Below are 19,053 nucleotides of genomic sequence, written 5' to 3'. Positions count from 1 at the left end.
AAAAGCTTTAAATAAAAAACTTTTTTACAAAAAAATTAAACCGGCTTCCCAAAACACTAAAAAGCAAAAAAAATACTAATTTTAGGTACATCGGCCTAGAAGTCGGTGGCAAAATTAACTTAGTAACATCCATTAGACACCGACTTGTAGGCTTTTCAATTTGTAAAATATGATTTTTGCTAATTTTTATAATTTTTATCTATAAGGTAAGAAAATTAATTAAAATTTTCTATAATTTTTCTCTACAGTCGATAAGGCAGGACTCGATGTTAATTTTTATTTCCAATAATTATCTTTAGCCGTTTTCTCTAATATTGACAAATTTTATACTAAAGAGAATTTTAATTCTACAAAACAAATAATAGTTTTAAAACAAACTAAAAACTAGAAAATAAATAATAGTTTAAAAAAACTAAAAAACACGCTTTTTATAGAAAACCGAACTAAAAAATAGAAAATAAATTTTAATGAATTTAAATTAAGAAAATAGTGTTAAAAATTTCAATGAATATAAATTAATAATAGTGTGAATACAAAAAAAAATATTTAAAAAAAGCGTGGGGTGCATGGTGTCAATAGTTATAAATATTTTATTGACAGATATGAGTAGAGTGATTTTCATTTCGATAATACCTTAAAAAGCACCCCACGCTTTTTTAAAATATTTTTTTTGTATTCACTCTATTATTAATTTATATTCATTGAAATTTTTAACACTATTTTCTTAATTTAAATTCATTAAAATTTATTTTCTATTTTTTAGTTCGGTTTTCTATAAAAAGCGTGTTTTTTAGTTTTTTTAAACTATTATTTTTCTTTTCAAATCTTTATATACGTATGAATCTGTTTAGGTAAAGTTTACGATGATCCTTTTCCACACTACAACGAAAATTATTTCATTGCGACATGGCGTAGCTTCCAGGAATGGAGAATTTTAATTAAGGAAAATATTTTACTGTGTCACGTCTTTTGCAATTTTAAAATTAAAATAACACAAACTGAAACAGTATTTAAAGCTCGCTGGTCAATGGAACGTCAGTTTTGTTGTTTTCACGATAATTTTGCGTTTGACATTTTGTAGTTTAATGAAATTCACGTGAAACGTAATCTACTATACGTAGGCAAACTTCACTCCCGAAATCCAATATGTCGGTACTGAGGTTTATTTAAAATCGTCAATATACCACGAACCAAGTTGCATATGTTTCATCTACAAAACAATATTGGAAATCGTCTTTAATGTTCTCTTAGGAGTGACAAAATAAATTCCTTTACCAAGAATATAGCCTAAAATGACTGTCGAATTCCTAAAAATATTTTTAAATTGGTATACAACAAAGATAAGGTTCAAAATACATAGCCACTTGTAGTGGGAGTCAATAATAACTATTCCGAGTAAAAAACATTCCATTTGAGATACTTGCACGTGTTGTTGCTAAATAAACAGAACCGCCTCGTGACTGGTTTTCTTTTAAAGCTTATATAAAATTTTCTTGTAATTTGACAAGGATTAGACATACTATTCTCCGTAATTTGATACGTAAGTAATTAAATTTTAAATGCTCAATTCTTTTGTACATCATTCTCGCTAGATATTTGCAATGTAATAAAAAAGTTTGCCTTCAAAATCCTAACAATACATTATATTTCCACGTGTCGATATCACTTATTACCAAAATTTATAGGTGCGAAATTGGGTCGGATAACATTACTAGCTGCCAAGTCACGTAACGTGTGACGTCATGGCTAGGGACTTACCCTTAGATAAGTAAACCAACCGTAGACGACATTACCCTTCCTTCACTCAAGGTACGAAAGCCCCGCTCATATTTGTATGTATGTAGAGGTACTTCTGTGCGCCATGTATGTTCTACTTCGTGTGTGTGCGTAACGATGTGATCAAAAATGCAAAGTAAGCTACGCATGGGTATTTGTAACGTAGTCTCGGTCCCCGACCGCCAAATTGCACACTTAAGCCTAAGTTCACTGGTATTATCGACGTATGTTTTTTTCAAACCACTCTTAACGTAGAAACTTGAAAGTGAAAATTTACAGTAAAAGTTGTTTTAAGAAAACGTACGTTTATGTTGTCGGGCCTTAGAGATTTGTACCTACTCAATGCGGCTCCGGTTGATTAAGTGATCAAAATGTTACCTTAAGAAAAGAATTTAGCTCAAAAAAGCCTGATCGGCAATCAGTCTCGTTGACTTTGAAAGACCAACATTCATTAAAGGTTACGTAGAATAACTATTCCAAGTTTATTGGGGCGTAAGTACCTAATCAGTTAACGTGATAAATAACAGTAATTGGCCTTGGTTAGGTAATCTGAAATTTTACTTAGAAGTACTGCTTGCGAGAGAAAAGTTTCTTGTACTTAAATTAATAATAACATTTTCGCTGATCGTTGGTATCAATAATTATTGAATTAAGTAGCTGAAAATTTGCCTTGATAGATATCGCGAAGTATGCGCGCACTGTATGTAAATTATTTGCCAAGCTACATAATGGTATCGGCTCTAATGATAAATCTACCTAATAGTTCTTTGAACGTAATATTCCTGATAGTAAATTAGATCGCAACCCTATTTGTCTATTATAATTAATTATCTAAAAATACCCTTCTGCCTGAAGAAAAGGATACCAAACACCAATTACTTGTACAGCGTGAAACAATTTTCTCGTCCTCTAATTAACCAAGCTTCTTTGTAAGACTAAACAAATTATGATTGACGTCGATATTAGGCGCTTGTTAAAATTTCAGCTTTCGCACTCAACATTAATTATTAATTACGATCCAGGTCGCTAAGTTAGACTCGTGGATCAATCACTCGTAAGGTTAAGCAACGCTTGGCGCGGTCGCTTCGTGGATGGGTCACTATCGTCATGACGAGTTCTTTTGTCCATGTTTCAGAAAGCTCGTTTAGTTGGTGGATCCCGACTGTCATTTTACCATATTTCACAGTCGTCAGAAGTTAGAAAGTCTGACAATTAACTGTACTGGTGACTGGGTTGAGGAGTTCAAATAGGCAGTCGCTCCATTAAAACACTGGTATTCAGCTGCATCAGAGACTGGAATTTGACCCCACCATATGTACCTAGTTATGGAAAGGCAATCAGATGATAGCTAACTCTGGTTTCCGACTTTATTACTTATCGACAATTCTCGGAATAGTTTATTAGGAAGGATTGCCTATGTCATGTTTGATAATAAGATGTCGAAGTATCTGATGTAAGAAACAAGATACACAACAGTACCTAATTAGTATCGTGTTTGCTGATAATGATAATATCTTATGATTTTTTCCTTACTGTTGTTGGTCGTACCTACATAGTAACCATGTCATAGTATTTTATTGCCATAAAAACTAGTCGGATTAAAACTAAGAATATTTGCAATTTAGTTATTTTAGAGGTATGAGTTTAACAGAGATTTCAAATGGAATATTTATCCCTTTTCAGTCAGTTTCACTAAAGCTGAATTATAGTGGAGTAAACTTACCAATAAAATAACTGACATCAATGAGAAGCGTCAACTTATAGCAGTTACAATTTGATTTGCTGAAGTAGACTTGCAATGCTGCCAACTCACTCACATTCACGCCAGCTCTGAAATATATTACAAACATTAAACATTCTTATTTAAAACAAAAGGCTTGTTATGAGCTCATAAGGAACAGAACTGCTTACTGGATTTGACGTTTTAATGTGTATAACCCCGACTTTATACTTGAAAGTTACTTCCGTGAAAATTACGTAAGTTATAAATACTTACTATAAGCAACTTATAAAGCGGTTTGACATTTGTAAAATCAGAAATCAACTACGTAAGCAACTTACATGATCAAAATTTAACGAGTCATATTAAGCTTGATCAAAGAAAATAATCTAAAATAACCGTCGTCTATGTTAAATTCTTTATTTAGTTTTTGTATAGTATAAATAAGTTTAGTTTCTTCGATACTAAAGATGAATCCAACTCATCCGCAAAGACGCTTATCAGATTAATGGCAAATAATACCTTAAGTAAAGTAAAAATAGAAATTACTTTATTTCTATAACAAAGGTCTTTATTTTGACGTCTTTTCTAAAGTCAAGTTTCTATTTTAATTAAAACTCCTAGTAGAAATACCACTGCTTTTTTTTAACAAGATTGAAAAAAGTGAAGTTTTTTTTTTTTTAAATATGATATAAAAAAGTTGTCTTTAAATGTCATAGCTTTTTGTTATTAGGTGTATCTACAAGAAGTTTATTTTTTATGTCAAAGGGATTTGTTTATATTTGTAAAGGTCGACCTTACCTTAATATAGCTTGGGGAATAATTTTCTTATCCACGGTTTTGGAATAAGATATAATATACTTCTAAATAATGTATCTTTGCCGCGACTTATTACGTTTGATGAAATTTGAATTTGCTACAAGTTTCTTGGGGGAAGCCAACGTTCAGCAATATGATGATGGTAACAGCCATGGAGTTTTAGTGTGAAAGAGTACCAAACATTCAGTTCTGCAAACTATATTTTGTAGATATACTGTGATCAAGGCTTGATGAACCAAAACATACTTATTTTTAACAAACTTCGAAACAAAACTCCAAAGACTACAGACAAATAGAGGCCAAATAAAACTATCTACCTACCTAAACTTTTAGTGAAGTTAAAAGTAAACAGTTCACACTAAACGGTTCATTATTTCTCTTTCTAAAAGCCTCTTATCATTGCCCTATACAGAACTTTGAGATCTTGAACAAAAGCGTTTGCTGAATAAGAATATTTTTTCTCATTTTGTTTTTAGTTGTCAGATCAACCTTATTTCTGGAAGTCTGGTTCCTAGGATCTTGTTGCTAGGTGACAGATCAGATTTCCAAAATATTTTTATATCCAGTATAGTTTTAAGGACTCGTGTATTTCTCGCGCCCTTACAGCGCTTTCAAACTAACGGATTTTCCACGAGGCAACGCTCGGCTACAAATTGAGCGTATGGGCGTAGACACTTATAAAGCCACTGTCATTTATGCTTTAAAAAACGGCGTATTCTCTTGCACTCGTAGTGGATCCAAAAACCAACTCTTACGTCTGTATAAAATTCTAATGTAAAGTCATTCTTAGCCCTTTAGAAAAATGTATTTATGTAAAAAGATTCACCAGATTTTTCACGCCGATATTTCTGGAAGTTTATTCTTCTAGAAAATTACAATCCGAACCATGACATGATTTTACATGAAATATAACATTCAGTCTTTACATGTTCCAAATTGGATATGTTCACGTTATGATTACGTTCAAATTTACTTTCCTTTGTAACAGAGTATTATAAAAACAGATATTTGATACACAACTCCCACGGGTTTTAGAAATTCATGGGATTTTGCAAGATCAAAAGTTCACAGATTTTGATGTGTTATGGGAAATCACAAAGGGTGGTTTGGATAAGTTGGTAAGGTAATGTATTACCTTTTATGTAGATCAGGCCATGGCATTAACCCGTTGTATGCGGTTCAAAAACGTAAAGGTTTTGAAGCTTTCGCGAGTTGGGCACTTGTGTGTTTTATTTACTGGACACACACAACAAGAAAAAGGTATCGTACCTTTCCAGTAAGACCTCGCAAGTAAGTCCCGGCAAAGTGTACAAATATGAACCTTGCACTAGCACATAATATAGCACTTATAGTTCGGCCATTCAGAGAATGCGTTCCTGACACGTCGCGATTGAACTGACGACGTAACTTTGCAATGGCGTTGCAGTTACGATAAAAATATTTTTGCTGGTTGTTTACCGTTTTAACAATTGAGGAGCATTAAAACAACATTATTATATCAATAATCAATGAATGTTATTACGTCGTCAGTTCAATCGCGACGTGTCAGGAACGCATTCTCTGAATGGCCGAACTATAATATTTTATAATTTTATCTTATTCCCAAATTGCTTCAGTTTAGCCGTTTTGCAATGAAATATTGCAGCCTCTTTATTTTACAAAGCACCTACACATTATGTTAACAATTTTAAGGCAGTATGTCTTTCAAAGTTAGTCAAATGCGACCGGTAACATGAATACGGTATTTGAGTAATGGCAAAGATGGTAATGGGTTGTTTTATTGAATTTCAAAATTTCTAAAACGTTTCCCGCAAAATTTAAGCTCATCAAGAGTCGAACGGCAATTACTGTAGAAGCATAAATTTAAAAGTTTTGTAGGCTTTTGTTGGAAATTGAATTACCTAATATTAATAGAGTTTTCGGTCGGTAGTCTCACAAATCTATTGTAGGGAATTTATTTGTAAAGATTCGTAGTTAGTTTCTGTTATAATTGATTTTAAGGTTTTACTATTACCCAGGTTCATTCAATGGTTGGTACTTTAAATAAGTAATTTAACTGCAAACTGTTTTCTGTTAGAAAAGTAAATGAAAGTATGTAGAAAGCCTAATTTAATATACGAGAGCCTCATTTTCTGAAAATTTATGGATCCTGGTATCTCCCGGTAGGCTTTAAAAATAGTATAAAGCTTGAGAATTTCCTGTTATCAAATAAATAATTACCTATATAATACAACATTTTATTTAACAAAGATGTTTGTTAGACATTAAATACTCACAAAATATATACATGAATCGATAAACCAAACGAAATAGGTCATCTTAATTGCTAGTAAACTTTTATAAAAACAATAATAATAGTAGATAAGGCCCCGCAGGGCATCTGAGGCGGATGACGGGGAGTAGCGACCCCGCGGGGCTATATATCCGAGTGCTCCAGGGAGAGTATACTGTCCCCCACCTCCGGCTTGCCGGAGTGAAGCATGACGGGGGATAGGTCTCCCGCCTCTTGGCTTGCCTTCATCGGCCGGTCAGAGTGGAGTCGCTAGAGCAGGGTTAGCAGCCCACTCCGAGGGTAGGTACCTCGTGGTAAGTGGCGAGTGGGCCGGTGATGCTGGACCCACAGGGAGCGCGTGATCTGCGTTTAAAGTCCGCCGAGGTATCCTCACCCTTCAGCCGCTCATGTACCTGTTGCCCTCTTGTTGCTATTCAGTGACTGATTCCCGAGGGCCCAGTAAGTGAGTTGGCGAGTCTCCACCTGCCATTTTTACGTGTGCAAACATTGTTATCGGCAGGTGCCATAGTTCCCATAGTCTTCCCATTCCTAGTCCACTAACATCCCATCACAATAGCCCAAGTAGTTTTCCTCCATAGTTAGCAATAGTTTAGCACAGAACCGGGGATTGTCCTTGGGTACATTTCTATAGTGTATACGGGGATAATCGTCGGTTTTGTGTCGCCATTTCATTAAAGTTGTCTCAAAAGGGCTTCAGCGTGTTGGCTTCGGCCCCACGTTCGCCTCCCAAAAATCCGGGACTCTATAGTCCCGAGGTCAGGTAGAGACATACAAGTAGATAAGTATTACTTTAATTATAACTCTTTCATTAGGTGCTAATAAAACAGTGAACGAATAAGAATGGATGTAGCAAGTACATAAGTCTCAGGAATGGCCTAAAAATAATCACCTCTGTAAGAACACTTATTCCGTTTACATAAACATGTTTCTAAGTCCTGTAAGCTATGTTAGGTTTACAAAGAAGAGACATTGAAACGTGGCAATACTAGTAACGTGGCCCCATTGGCAATTGAGTCCTGAAGCTGAAGCATTAGAGTATGCTTCAGCTTCAGGACTCAATTGCCAACAGAACAATGGAATCATCCATGCTTGTTGTAAATAATGAGTACTCAGAAGAACCATTGTAGATGTATAAATTCCGATGAAAACCCTCATTAGACCAATGAACAAGGCAAACCTTATACTACGTAGTAAGTAAATAGGTACTTCAAACAAACAAAAATAATTAATCTCCCTTCCTTTTTAAGTAGGCTTTTCATTTTAATTAAGCAATAAAGTTTTATTTTTATACTTTTGAAATTCAAGCCGGCTCTATTATGCAAAAGTGATTCAAACTTGATCGAATACGACCTTCCGCCCACAATTAAAAGTTTTATTTTTTTTTCAAAACTCCAATTTATAAAGCTTCAGTGCTTCTTTCTTTCGATAACAATAACACCAAGGATATTTAAACCAATTAAAATACATATATATTTTTTTTGTTTAAAATTATACAAAACTCAACATAAGTCGAAACTTCCCTGATTTGATGAAACTCAGCAAAATTGTTTCTATCTTTAAATCAGGCTGTAAGAAAAACCCTTCTAACTACAGACCTATTTCAATCCTTCCAGCCTTTAGCAAAATCTTCGAAAGGATCATGCTCGATCAGATGTTAAGACATTTTAATTTAAACAACATATTTCATGACCATCAGTACGGCTTTACAAAGGGTAAGTTTACCACTGACGCAAGTGCAAGATTGATCACCCAAATCTTAAACGCCTGGGAAGATTCGCGGGATGCTGTGGGCATTTTCTGCGACCTTTCTAAGGCGTTCGATTGCGTTGACCATGACACTCTCATTTATAAGCTGAACCACTACGGAATTCGTAGTAAAGCTCTCGCGCTCGTCCTTTCTTATCTGTCAAACAGACAGCAAGTAGTGGACGTAAGTGGCTCAACTTCATCTGGGTCATTAGTAAAAATGGGCGTGCCGCAGGGCTCAATTTTAGGTCCCTTTTTATTCTTAGCTTATATAAATGATCTCCCGTATATGATGTCTGTGATCTCTGATATTATTTTATTTGCTGATGACACTTCCCTTGTCTTCAAAATTAACAGAAAGGAATCTAGTCCCATAGACGTAAACGATAGCTTGGTTACTCTGAGCAAGTGGTTTGCCGCGGATAACTTGCTTCTTAATTCTTCCAAAACGAAATGCATTAAATTCTCTTTACCTAATGTAACACCAGTAGGGCTCAATATCGTTCTGGACGATAATAAATTAGAGGTTATTAGTCAAACCGTCTTCCTGGGCATCACCATTGACTCTAAACTGCAATGCGGTGCCCACATCTCAGCACAGTCAAAAAGGCTGAGTTCCGCAGCTTATGCAGTCAGAAAAATAAGACAGATTACTGACGTTGCTACTGCTAGGCTCGTGTATTTCGCTTACTTCCATGGTATTATGTCCTATGGTATTTTACTGTGGGGGGCAGCGGCTGACGTAAATTCAATCTTCGTTCTCCAGAAAAGGGCAGTTCGTGCAATTTATGGCCTCGGCCCTCGCGAGTCACTAAGAGAATTATTTAAAGAAATTGACGTACTTACACTACCTTCTCTTTATATTCTAGAAAATATCATGTTCGTACGTAAAAACTTAAATCAATTTATTGTTAAAAGTGATATACATTAAATTAATACAAGAAACAAGCACAAGCTAGTAGTTCCGAGATTCAGATTAACGAAATCAAATAAATAGTTTTTATTGAATTGTGTCCGTTTTTACAACAAGCTGCCTAAGTGTGTAACCGATCTCACGGATATAAAATTTAAGAACACAGTAAAATCCAACCTAATTATAAAAGCTTATTATAAAATTCAAGACTTTGTTGACGATAAAGATATATGGCGATAACTAATCACTCCATGTGCGGCTTCCCTGGCAATTAAACGACTTTTTCTTTTCCCTTTTGCATTGTATAGATTTACAGTTTAATTTTTTTGCATTGTGTAATTTTGTGAGCTTATTATTGTTATGTAATAGACTGTTTGTACTGTGACTGTATTACTTTTTAAAAAGAGTGTCTATGGAGTTTCTTGCCGGCTCTTCTCCATGAGACCAACTTTTTGGAACCGTGCAACTAATGTGACGTTTCATAGGTGCCTGCAAAGGCCTATGTGAAATAAAAAGATTTTGATTTTGAAACTTCTCGAAGTTTTAAAGCGAAATATTGTTGTTTGATTCTGTTAATAACTCCTACAACTCTAGGCATGACATTAATACTAGCAAACTCATTAAAAATCTATAATTTGTTGAAAAAGCCCCCTCGCATTGCAAACCTTTAACCCCTTGTATCCGGTGCGTACGCGAGACATAATTGATTTCTATTGTTCTCTAATTAGCGGCATTCAAGAGGTACTTAGTTTGATCATACTTGTAATTATGTAAATGTATGTAAAAATCTATCTCACGTTCCGAAAAATATGAACCGCTGTGCAAAAAGGATATTTTTCACTTGCCACGGGCCAGCTAAAATATTTACATAATTAGTTATGTATTCAAAAAAACTTTGTTTTCGGATGCCAAAAGGAGATAAAAACTGTTTCTTTTGACTAGTCTAAAAAGAGTCAAACAAGCTGAAAAAAACTGTGGGTATTTAAATGAGTTAAAAGTAAAAAAAAAAAACTTTTTAGTTCAACATCACTCATAGAGCTTCTAGTTTTTATTTTGTCCGTTTAAATGATTGTATACTATACCTACATTTTAGGTAGAAGTGGTCCTATTGGCAATCAATCTTTTTAGTCAAATGTGCAAAATAATAGTACAACTATTAACAGGCGTTAGTCCTGTTCTTGAGAAATAAAGTAACCTGTGAAGATGCTCACCCATACTTAATTCGATAGTAAGCCAAACCTTTTATCTATTAAGACCGTGAGCATGCTAAATGAACATGAACATTTACTTACACTAAATTACACATCTAAACTATTCTACACAGACTAGCAAAGTATGCTTACTTAAGGGTTAGTGCATTTATAGCCTTACCGCCACTATGCCACTATGATATATAAACACATTAGGCTAATTACAGACCACATGCCAAAAAATATCCACGAGAATGAGCGATACCCAAGAATATACGTAATATTCAGACGATAGCAGTTGATTTGAACACTTTACTCAGCTCTTCGCCATATGTGCGCCAACCTTAAGATTACTCACGTGACTTCAGGCGGGTAGTCGGCGGGGAGGAAGGGCGTCAAGTCGCTGGTAACACTATACTTCTTGTCTCGACACTCCATGTAACAGAGTGGAGAGCACTCCATTTCTTTTCTGGATTTATGAACTGTGAACACAAACATTTGTCATTTGTTATTTTTCTTTGGGTCCTGTATGTCGCAAAATAAAATGATACAAAATTTTCTTGTTGAATAGATGCGCCTAATGACTTTGGAATATATATATATGTTTCTGCTGTTTTTGTAAGAAATCATGAAAAAAAAAACGAACAATGTTTTCGTGTCAACGACAGCTGCCAAAGATCGTTTGTTTTTATTGAATGAATAGTGTCGATGTATGTAATTCTCTTACATTTATTTAATGAAATCAATAATTTTGAGAAATTAGTTTTAAGCTGTCGCATCAATAGTTTGTCATTTTAATTAATATTAAAATCAATTAATTTATAATTGATAAATTGAGCAGTCTTGAAATACATTGTTATAATTAATGCAATATTATTAATAGGGGTAATTAAGTTTGTCCCAAGAGTGGGTCGATGTTCGAATTAATTAGAATGAAAATGTTGATGTTTATAGTTGGCTTTCCAGTAACAGTTTTCGTAATAAGCTGCTTATAATGGTAGTTTCTTGTAACCCCCGAGCATCTACCATAATAGAGTAGGTTTAGGTACATTTAACATAATATGTCTGAGTACGTTTTTTCAATATGCTTAAAATAGAACCAGCCATTTTTTTGTAAGGATAATGAATGCAAAGACAAAAACTATATTTTATGTTGTAAATAAATAGGTCAATAGACTATTCACACATTTAGTTCTGTAAGACATTTGCCTATTTATTATTCAGACCTAAAAACGAAAGTTTTTCCAAGTAGGTTAATTCTAAGATATTCAGTTTCGTCATTTGAGCAAAGATTATTTTATCTCGATAGCCAATTCCTTAGCGAATCCTTTGAAATTCTTGAGCTCAAAGGAATATTTAAAAAATGTTTGATGAATTCTAAGGATTCAATAACGACGCTTATTTTTTGGAAAATTTATTAAAGTTATCTTCTTTCTTTAAGTAACAAATTGTCAAAAAAGACCTGAAGACAGTTGTAGCATTTTTTAAGTTTTAAAAGTAAGTAGTACCTAGTACGGGTAAAACATGGTGCTCAGCTAGTTAAGAATAAAATAAACTTTGCACATAAAATTGTTCCTATTCGCACACCTATCACGTTTGTCGTAATAAATGATTTTATTCTTCTAAAATAGAAAGTTTTCAAGTCCACTATACCTTTGTTGGGATAAAGCCAAGAAGATAGAAGCTTTGCCAAAAGTGCAGTCACTTTACTAACACCTACTGAGAGCTTGATCATATTTTATGGTACAGATACTTTTTAGGTTTAAATTTTTTAGCCATTTCTTCAGTAAACCGTACATGATGTAGTACAATTATTAACTAGGTTCTAGTTTAATTTATTTTATTTATATGAAGTTTTAGTAAGTATAGGAACATAATTTTAATCAAACTTGTTCTTCAAAATGGCGTACAAAATAAGAAGTAACAAAAAGTATAAATTTTAATCAAAAAAGCAATATAACACACGCAATGTTATAGTATATTTCGAAGAAGCTATAAAAGTATAATATCAGGCAAAATATTGTCTAGACAAACGATTACGGAGATAATCTAATGAAATATTATGTACGAAAGTGAAATAATGTGTGAATAATATGCTTCATATTTCAACGTATTACAGAAGCGTAGAATTCAGTTAAAGATCTCTTTATCTTGATGCTAGCTCCCGCCCACAGTTTCACCCGCGACCCGAGAAAACGATTGTTTTGGCGCATGTCATGTATGAAAAGTAGCTATATCTGTAGTATATTTTGGTAGATAAGCTGTATTACTGTCAACTGTCATAAAAATTCAATTGTTTTTGTGTGGATGAGGCTCAAACATCCGTACATACAAACATTTGCGTTAATAAATTAGTAGGATAGTAGTATTGTATCATGAACGAGCTGTTTTCTGCGAATTCATCATTAATAGCATTAAAAAAATATTTGGCTTTCAGTAAAAGTTTAATGAAACCTACTGACTAACTAACAGTCTTTCTGATCTGTCTAATTTTTAATTTTATTTTAAATCAATCAAATCAAATCAAATCAAAAGTCATTTATTCAAACTTGGCTGCAAAACAGCACTTTTCGAACGTCAAAAAAAAAAAAAAATTACAAAAGACAGCCCCCAAAACGCCCACCCTTCACCACTTCCTATGTGTTTTTGCTGGGAAGAAGAAGTGGCGCAACAAACTCCCCAGCAACACATGTCTGTCTGTTCGGTTAGAAGAACCTTAAACATTGTTTGATATGTACATTTGTATACAATTTAATTTGTATATTACAAAAGAGGACAATACAGTAAAAATAATGTATACACCACATGCTAGCTAGCACTCACCCTACATACCTTAACTAACTCAAGCATTGAATATGTTTGATGAACAGAAAATTATAGCCTCCAAATATTTACACTTAATAGAATATCAGGGAGTGCCCACCTACATGTGCTATTCTTTTGTAAACTAGTAAATTAGACCGCTCAGCCAGAACATATGTAAAATAAAAAGAGTTTACAAATAAAAACAAAAAAACTAATAGATAGTCAGTAAGACGACCTGGCACCACAAGCAGCACCCGTTCACGAGCATAACGCGAGGATCAGCCATCGCCCCCCTCGCACATTTTTGAGGGAGAGAGGCAACCCGACCGCCGACGCTACCGCAAGCAGTGCCGTCTAAGGGAGCATGACGTACTCACTGCTACACAACTCAATATCAAGATTAAATTATCAGTTCCCGCTAAGTAGTATTATTTACTAAAATCCAAAACAGAAAATTAATACAAAGAATGTATCTTGTCAATAATGTAAAAACATTAAAAAATAATAATTAAATAATAAATCAAAATAAAATAAATGTCATTGAGTCAAGAGATTGAATGGGAGAAATTTAAATTATCTAAATAATATAGCTAATATAGCTGTCTTGCGTTCATCATGGCGACCAACTATTTTTATCATTCAAATAATCATTGATGGTGTAATATGCCTTTTTTATAAGAACAGCCTTAATTTGTTCTTTGAATTTATTAAACGGCAGTTCTTGTAAGGTCAAAGGAAGCTTATTATAAAAACGAATACCTAAACCCAGAAATGTGTCATGCACTTTATGAAGCCGGTGATAGGGTACACACAGTTTATGCTTATTTCTAGTATTAATGCTATGGACTTCACTTTTTTTGGTATATAAATGTAGGTTCTGTCTAATATACATAATGTTGGCAAAGATGAACTGTGATGCTACAGTGAGAATACCAATTTCTTTAAACAACTCTCTGAGGGAAGTTCTGGTACCTAACTTGTATATAGCACGAATAGCACGATTTTGTATAATAAATATATTCACATGACATGACGCAGTGAAAATAGCTGAAATACACTAATCGCGCAGTGTCGACGTCAGTGAACTGTCTAACTTTTCTGACGGCATAGGCAGCAGAACTAAGCCTTCCCGCGAGGCTAGAAATATGTGAACCCCACTGAAGTTTTGTATTATTTAAGCCTTTATTGACAGGCAAACAATAATTTAAATACCTAAAAGATATATACAGGACCAGCTACATGAAATGTTCTGGAACTTTGTTACAGACACACCTTGAGGCTACCAAATTAATAGCATTGTATATCCACGTGCTCTATGTTTGTAAGTTAAGGAATACACACAACAACTTAATTTACATACAATTTAGGGACTAAGCAACCTCGGATAATATTGTTTGTTTATTTTCGACAGGCAAAAGGCCAAAGTTTTTTACTGTCACAGAAAAGGTAAAAGCACTGATTATAAACTTGGCTTCATGCAAATACATTCTAACTTATTCGTTGTTTTATTTGGGTTGTATAATTTTGCAACTTTCTATTGCATACCGGGTGACGTAGGGAATAGGCCTACCCGACCTCATATGGTTATATTTTTTTGTATGTACATCTTTCTCACAAATCTTTTTAAAGAAATGGATTCGAGAAAACTGTGTGAAATCCGGGCAATCCATTTTGAATTTACAATATAGTTTCTTGGAATTTTTTTTCGAAAGAGTTACCGGGACACTACTGGTACACAAAGAGCTTCAGAAGAAACAAAGATGAATATTCAAAATAATAAAAAGATGGGTAAGTAAAAGTCTGATGCTCCTAAGAGGTTATCTGATGATTTCCCATCTCTAAAAAAATGAAAAATAAGAAACTAAGGAAAACAACATCGATCAACTGAAAACTGAAGTTTGATAGATTGCTTACAGCCCGTACTACAGTCACAATAGACAATCAACGAGGCAAATCATAAATGATAACAATCATGCCTCTGTAATTGAGACAGCCTATATCAATATTATTATTGTATACCATTCTGCGTTGCTATTTCAGTGAACTGGTAACTATTTCACAGTAGTACTAAACTATTGTGAATTAGTCATTTCATGTCAGTTACTATGAATTACTTGTTTAGCTTTATTTGAATAGATCAAAGCTTATCGGGACAATAATTATGAAACATGTTAGTTATAATTGCAATCTATTGTAAAAAAAAAAATCTATTGTAAATAGCGGAATCATCAAGATTAAAATTCATATTTAAAAATGTAGCATAGAATTTATGAAACAGAGGTTATAGCCAAATTGATATGACTTTTGCAAAGACCTCTGTATTTAAATTACAAGGAAATACGCTGAATTACATAATGATAAGGCAGCCATTTACCTATTATATAACATATTATCTATGCGTGTAACAGCTTACCACAAGCAAACATTTGTACTGTATCTACAACAGCGACTAATTGGAAGATTTAAAAGATTCCCTTAATCCTCACCCTCTCCCACCTTAGAACCGTGACCACAAATGTAAATACAAGCAAATTATTTGTCTTATTTACCTGTTACATTGTTCAAACAAGCCATGTCTTCAAAATCACAGATCCGGGTTGACTTCTCTAGAACATATATATATATATACGTAAATTACAATTTAATTAAATAGAAATTGACATCACGTGCGTGTGTTCGTATTTCGACTCCTTGTAATTGCTCTGGTTTTTTCCACAGGAAAAAAGTCATTTTCCCACAGTAAAGCATTGTCAAAAAATCAGGACGTTGAAATTCATATGAGACAAAAGGAAGAAATAAGAATGAATTATCCGACAGCTATAACATGAGAGAAGTACCAATTTACCTCATATAAGACAATCAATTTCCTAGAAACTAATGAAATTCCAATAAGGAATTAATTAGTAATTACGTATACGTGCTGACCTCTGGGATACTTATACGGCACACATTTACAGGCGTCCATATAGTTCTTCATTCTGCATTCCGTGACACAAGTCTCATAGCTGTACCGATTGGTATGGCTGAGGACCACCTCATCATGGAACCAACAGCCCCTATTCTCTGGTTCTACTCTTCGGACATTGGAGTCACTTTGGAAGACCATGGGTTCCACCTTGATGTCCACTGATTCTCCGAAGGTTATGTATCTGTAGTCTATTGTGGTTTCTGGGTAGTCGTTTGGGTCACTCAGTAATACCTGAAACGGTTTCATTAATACTAGCAGTGCTTTCAGACCAACAAAATTTTCGCGAAATTTCTTCAGGTTAATAGAACGACCGTCGATAGAAGGTGAAAATGTATGACAAGTTTATGTGTATCGCATAACAACTGATCGAAAAATGCGCTGGTGTGAAAGCACAGTTATAATTTATTGTTGAAAGACCGCTGACAAGACATGAAGTTTGCCAGATTTTGAACGGTGCAATGGAATAAAAAAAAATAAAACAAACTCAGTTTCGATAAATATAAGGAATTGGCTAAAGACCATGAAGATAACAGGAAAACTGCAGAGATTACGTCGCTTCAACTCAAGCAAAAAATACGCAGGAAATGAAGTCCTTTGAACCCTTTTTCTGTGTATGGGATGTTTCCGATTCATGTCTTTGACCTTAAGATTTCTTATTGCATGTTTAACACACAGATTTATTAAGCTTTGATTTTTTTTTCCGTTTGATAGTCATGCGGAATAGAAATATTTGCTAAGCCATTCACAGTTCAAAATCACTGTTAATCTTGCAAATCCAAAACGGACCTCAAACACTATTAGAGGTCCTAAAATGATGCAAAGACCTTATCGTGTTCCGAAATGTGGCAGAAACTAGTGTAATCACTCGCTCAAGTTCATTTCGGGTTCATAATGAAGTTAGGCCGGGTTGGGGTCGCCTCGTTACTCCTTTACCACATTTGTGCTTAACTATTTCATGTTATATCATCTCTTACGAAATAGCATATGGTACTACATATTGAGAGCTATTGATTATTTAATTTAAACTGTAGATATGTTATTAATACTATGTAGGTATAGATTAGTTATTTCTCGTTATTGATTTTACTGTTCGTGTAAAGGTTTACCTATAAGTATCATCATGTATTCTTTCGGGAAATTCTCTCTCAACTACGCGGATTCGTACATTTTATGCTTCAAGCTTCAACTGTATAATACTAGTAAATATGCTGGGTAAACAATAATTTACGGTAATTGTATAAAAAACGAGTTTCTATCCGAGGAATATTAATTAACTTTAATACCTAGGATTATAATGAAACCTATTTACGTTGAAGTTGCCAGTGTAACATAACGCCGGCTTAAATGAATTATTATTATTTGGCTAGACGAAATATTTACGTTATTATTCCTTGTTTATTTGAGCTGAAAAACATTTTAGGAAGAACACTCACTGGCCTTCACAATTTTTCAACACGCCGATTTTTGGGATAAATTGCTTTTAAAGCCTTTTAAACGTGATTGTTAAAAGCTTTGAAAGTAAATTATGGCAAATTGTTTTATGAGACTCATTTTATGTACACAAGGTTATTTACAAAGTAAAAAAATATATGTAAGAACTACGCCAGTTTCAGGCTTCGGGCTATTACTCAGCATTCGTTACACAGCAAACGAAACAGTCGGCCGATAGTTGATCCGAAAGTTGGAATTTTATTTTTAAAGAAAATCGTGAATTTAATCAAAGTTTTCAGATGGTTTGATACTTAGTAAAATACTTAACCCACCAAAAACATTAAATGTAAAAAAAAGCCAATCCTCTACGCAATTCCTCCACCGTAAAAAGTTTTGAGATCGCATAGAAGCGAAGTCCTGTTCAACTTTATTTGTAATAATAAATCAATATTTTGTGACAATATCAATAGTTTCGTTCACTTTACAATAATATTGTAAAGTTGGTTTGATTTAGACCAGGACAACGCCATCTATCGAGCGAGCATGCAGTATTTATCGCACTGCATTAATATGAAAGATTTTATCATTATTCATTTCATTTAAACCTAGCTTTTTTATTCATACGTATGTATATTTAATCTATACTAATATTATAAAGAGGAAAACTTTGTTTGTTTGTTTGTTTGTTTGGTTGTAATGAATAGGCTCAAAAACTACTGGACCGTTTTTAAAAATTCTTTCACCATTTAAAAGCTACATTATCCACGAGTAACATAGGCTATATTTTATCCCGGTACGGGCAGTAGTTACCACGGGATGCGGGTGAAACCGCGTGAAAACGGCTAGTACATAATAACAATACACCACACTACGTAACAATAAAACAAATAGTAACATTTTGTACATAAATAAATAACAAAGTTATCAATGCAGTCAAAATTCATACACAATGTTCTTGAAAAACCGCAAATATAAATTTGTTACCAATTTTTTTATTAAGTTTTAAGGTTTTTATAATTTTCCCTTTATATGTAGCTAATTACCTATCTTGGTGCCAAATTTGAAGGTTCTAAGTTTGCTAGAAGTACCTTAGACTTTTGATGATCGGTCAGTGAGTGAGTCAGTGACAAAATGGTGTAACTTTGATCGCTCATAACTCGTAAACTATTTATTCAAATGTCTTGTAATTTTGAGACTGAGCTTGTTCTAATACTTACTCTTGGTCGTCGAAAACTTAAATTCCTAGCTTTGTTCATATGGAAGATACAGAGGGCTGAAATAGCCGCGAAACGCTTCGAGAAAAGATGGTACGGCCGTGCCCGCTTTGCTCGAGTCTTGGCTGGGGCACTGCCGTGCCCTCAGATCTTTGTAATGTACGTACTACCATCTTCA

The 19,053-nt window shown here is 33.9% G+C and overlaps 1 protein-coding gene across 1 annotated transcript in view; it reads right to left on the bottom strand.

Annotated features, from left to right (window-relative positions):
• LOC124630612 (pickpocket protein 28-like) overlaps window positions 1-19,053 on the bottom strand; it is a 44,716-nt gene that overhangs the window by 12,832 nt on the left and 12,831 nt on the right. Inside the window, exons 7-10 of the mRNA XM_047164574.1 lie at window positions 16,188-16,461; window positions 15,812-15,868; window positions 10,816-10,939; window positions 3,500-3,606 (exon numbers count right to left, since the gene is read on the bottom strand). Coding sequence (XP_047020530.1) covers window positions 3,500-3,606; window positions 10,816-10,939; window positions 15,812-15,868; window positions 16,188-16,461 — 562 coding nt within the window. The remainder of the gene's footprint in view (window positions 1-3,499; window positions 3,607-10,815; window positions 10,940-15,811; window positions 15,869-16,187; window positions 16,462-19,053) is intronic.

This window comes from Helicoverpa zea, chromosome 5 (genome assembly GCF_022581195.2).
Source record: "Helicoverpa zea isolate HzStark_Cry1AcR chromosome 5, ilHelZeax1.1, whole genome shotgun sequence".
Taxonomy (NCBI): domain Eukaryota; kingdom Metazoa; phylum Arthropoda; class Insecta; order Lepidoptera; family Noctuidae; genus Helicoverpa; species Helicoverpa zea.
The sequence above is the reverse complement of the archived record's forward strand: the minus strand, read 5'-3'. Positions and strand labels throughout refer to the sequence as shown.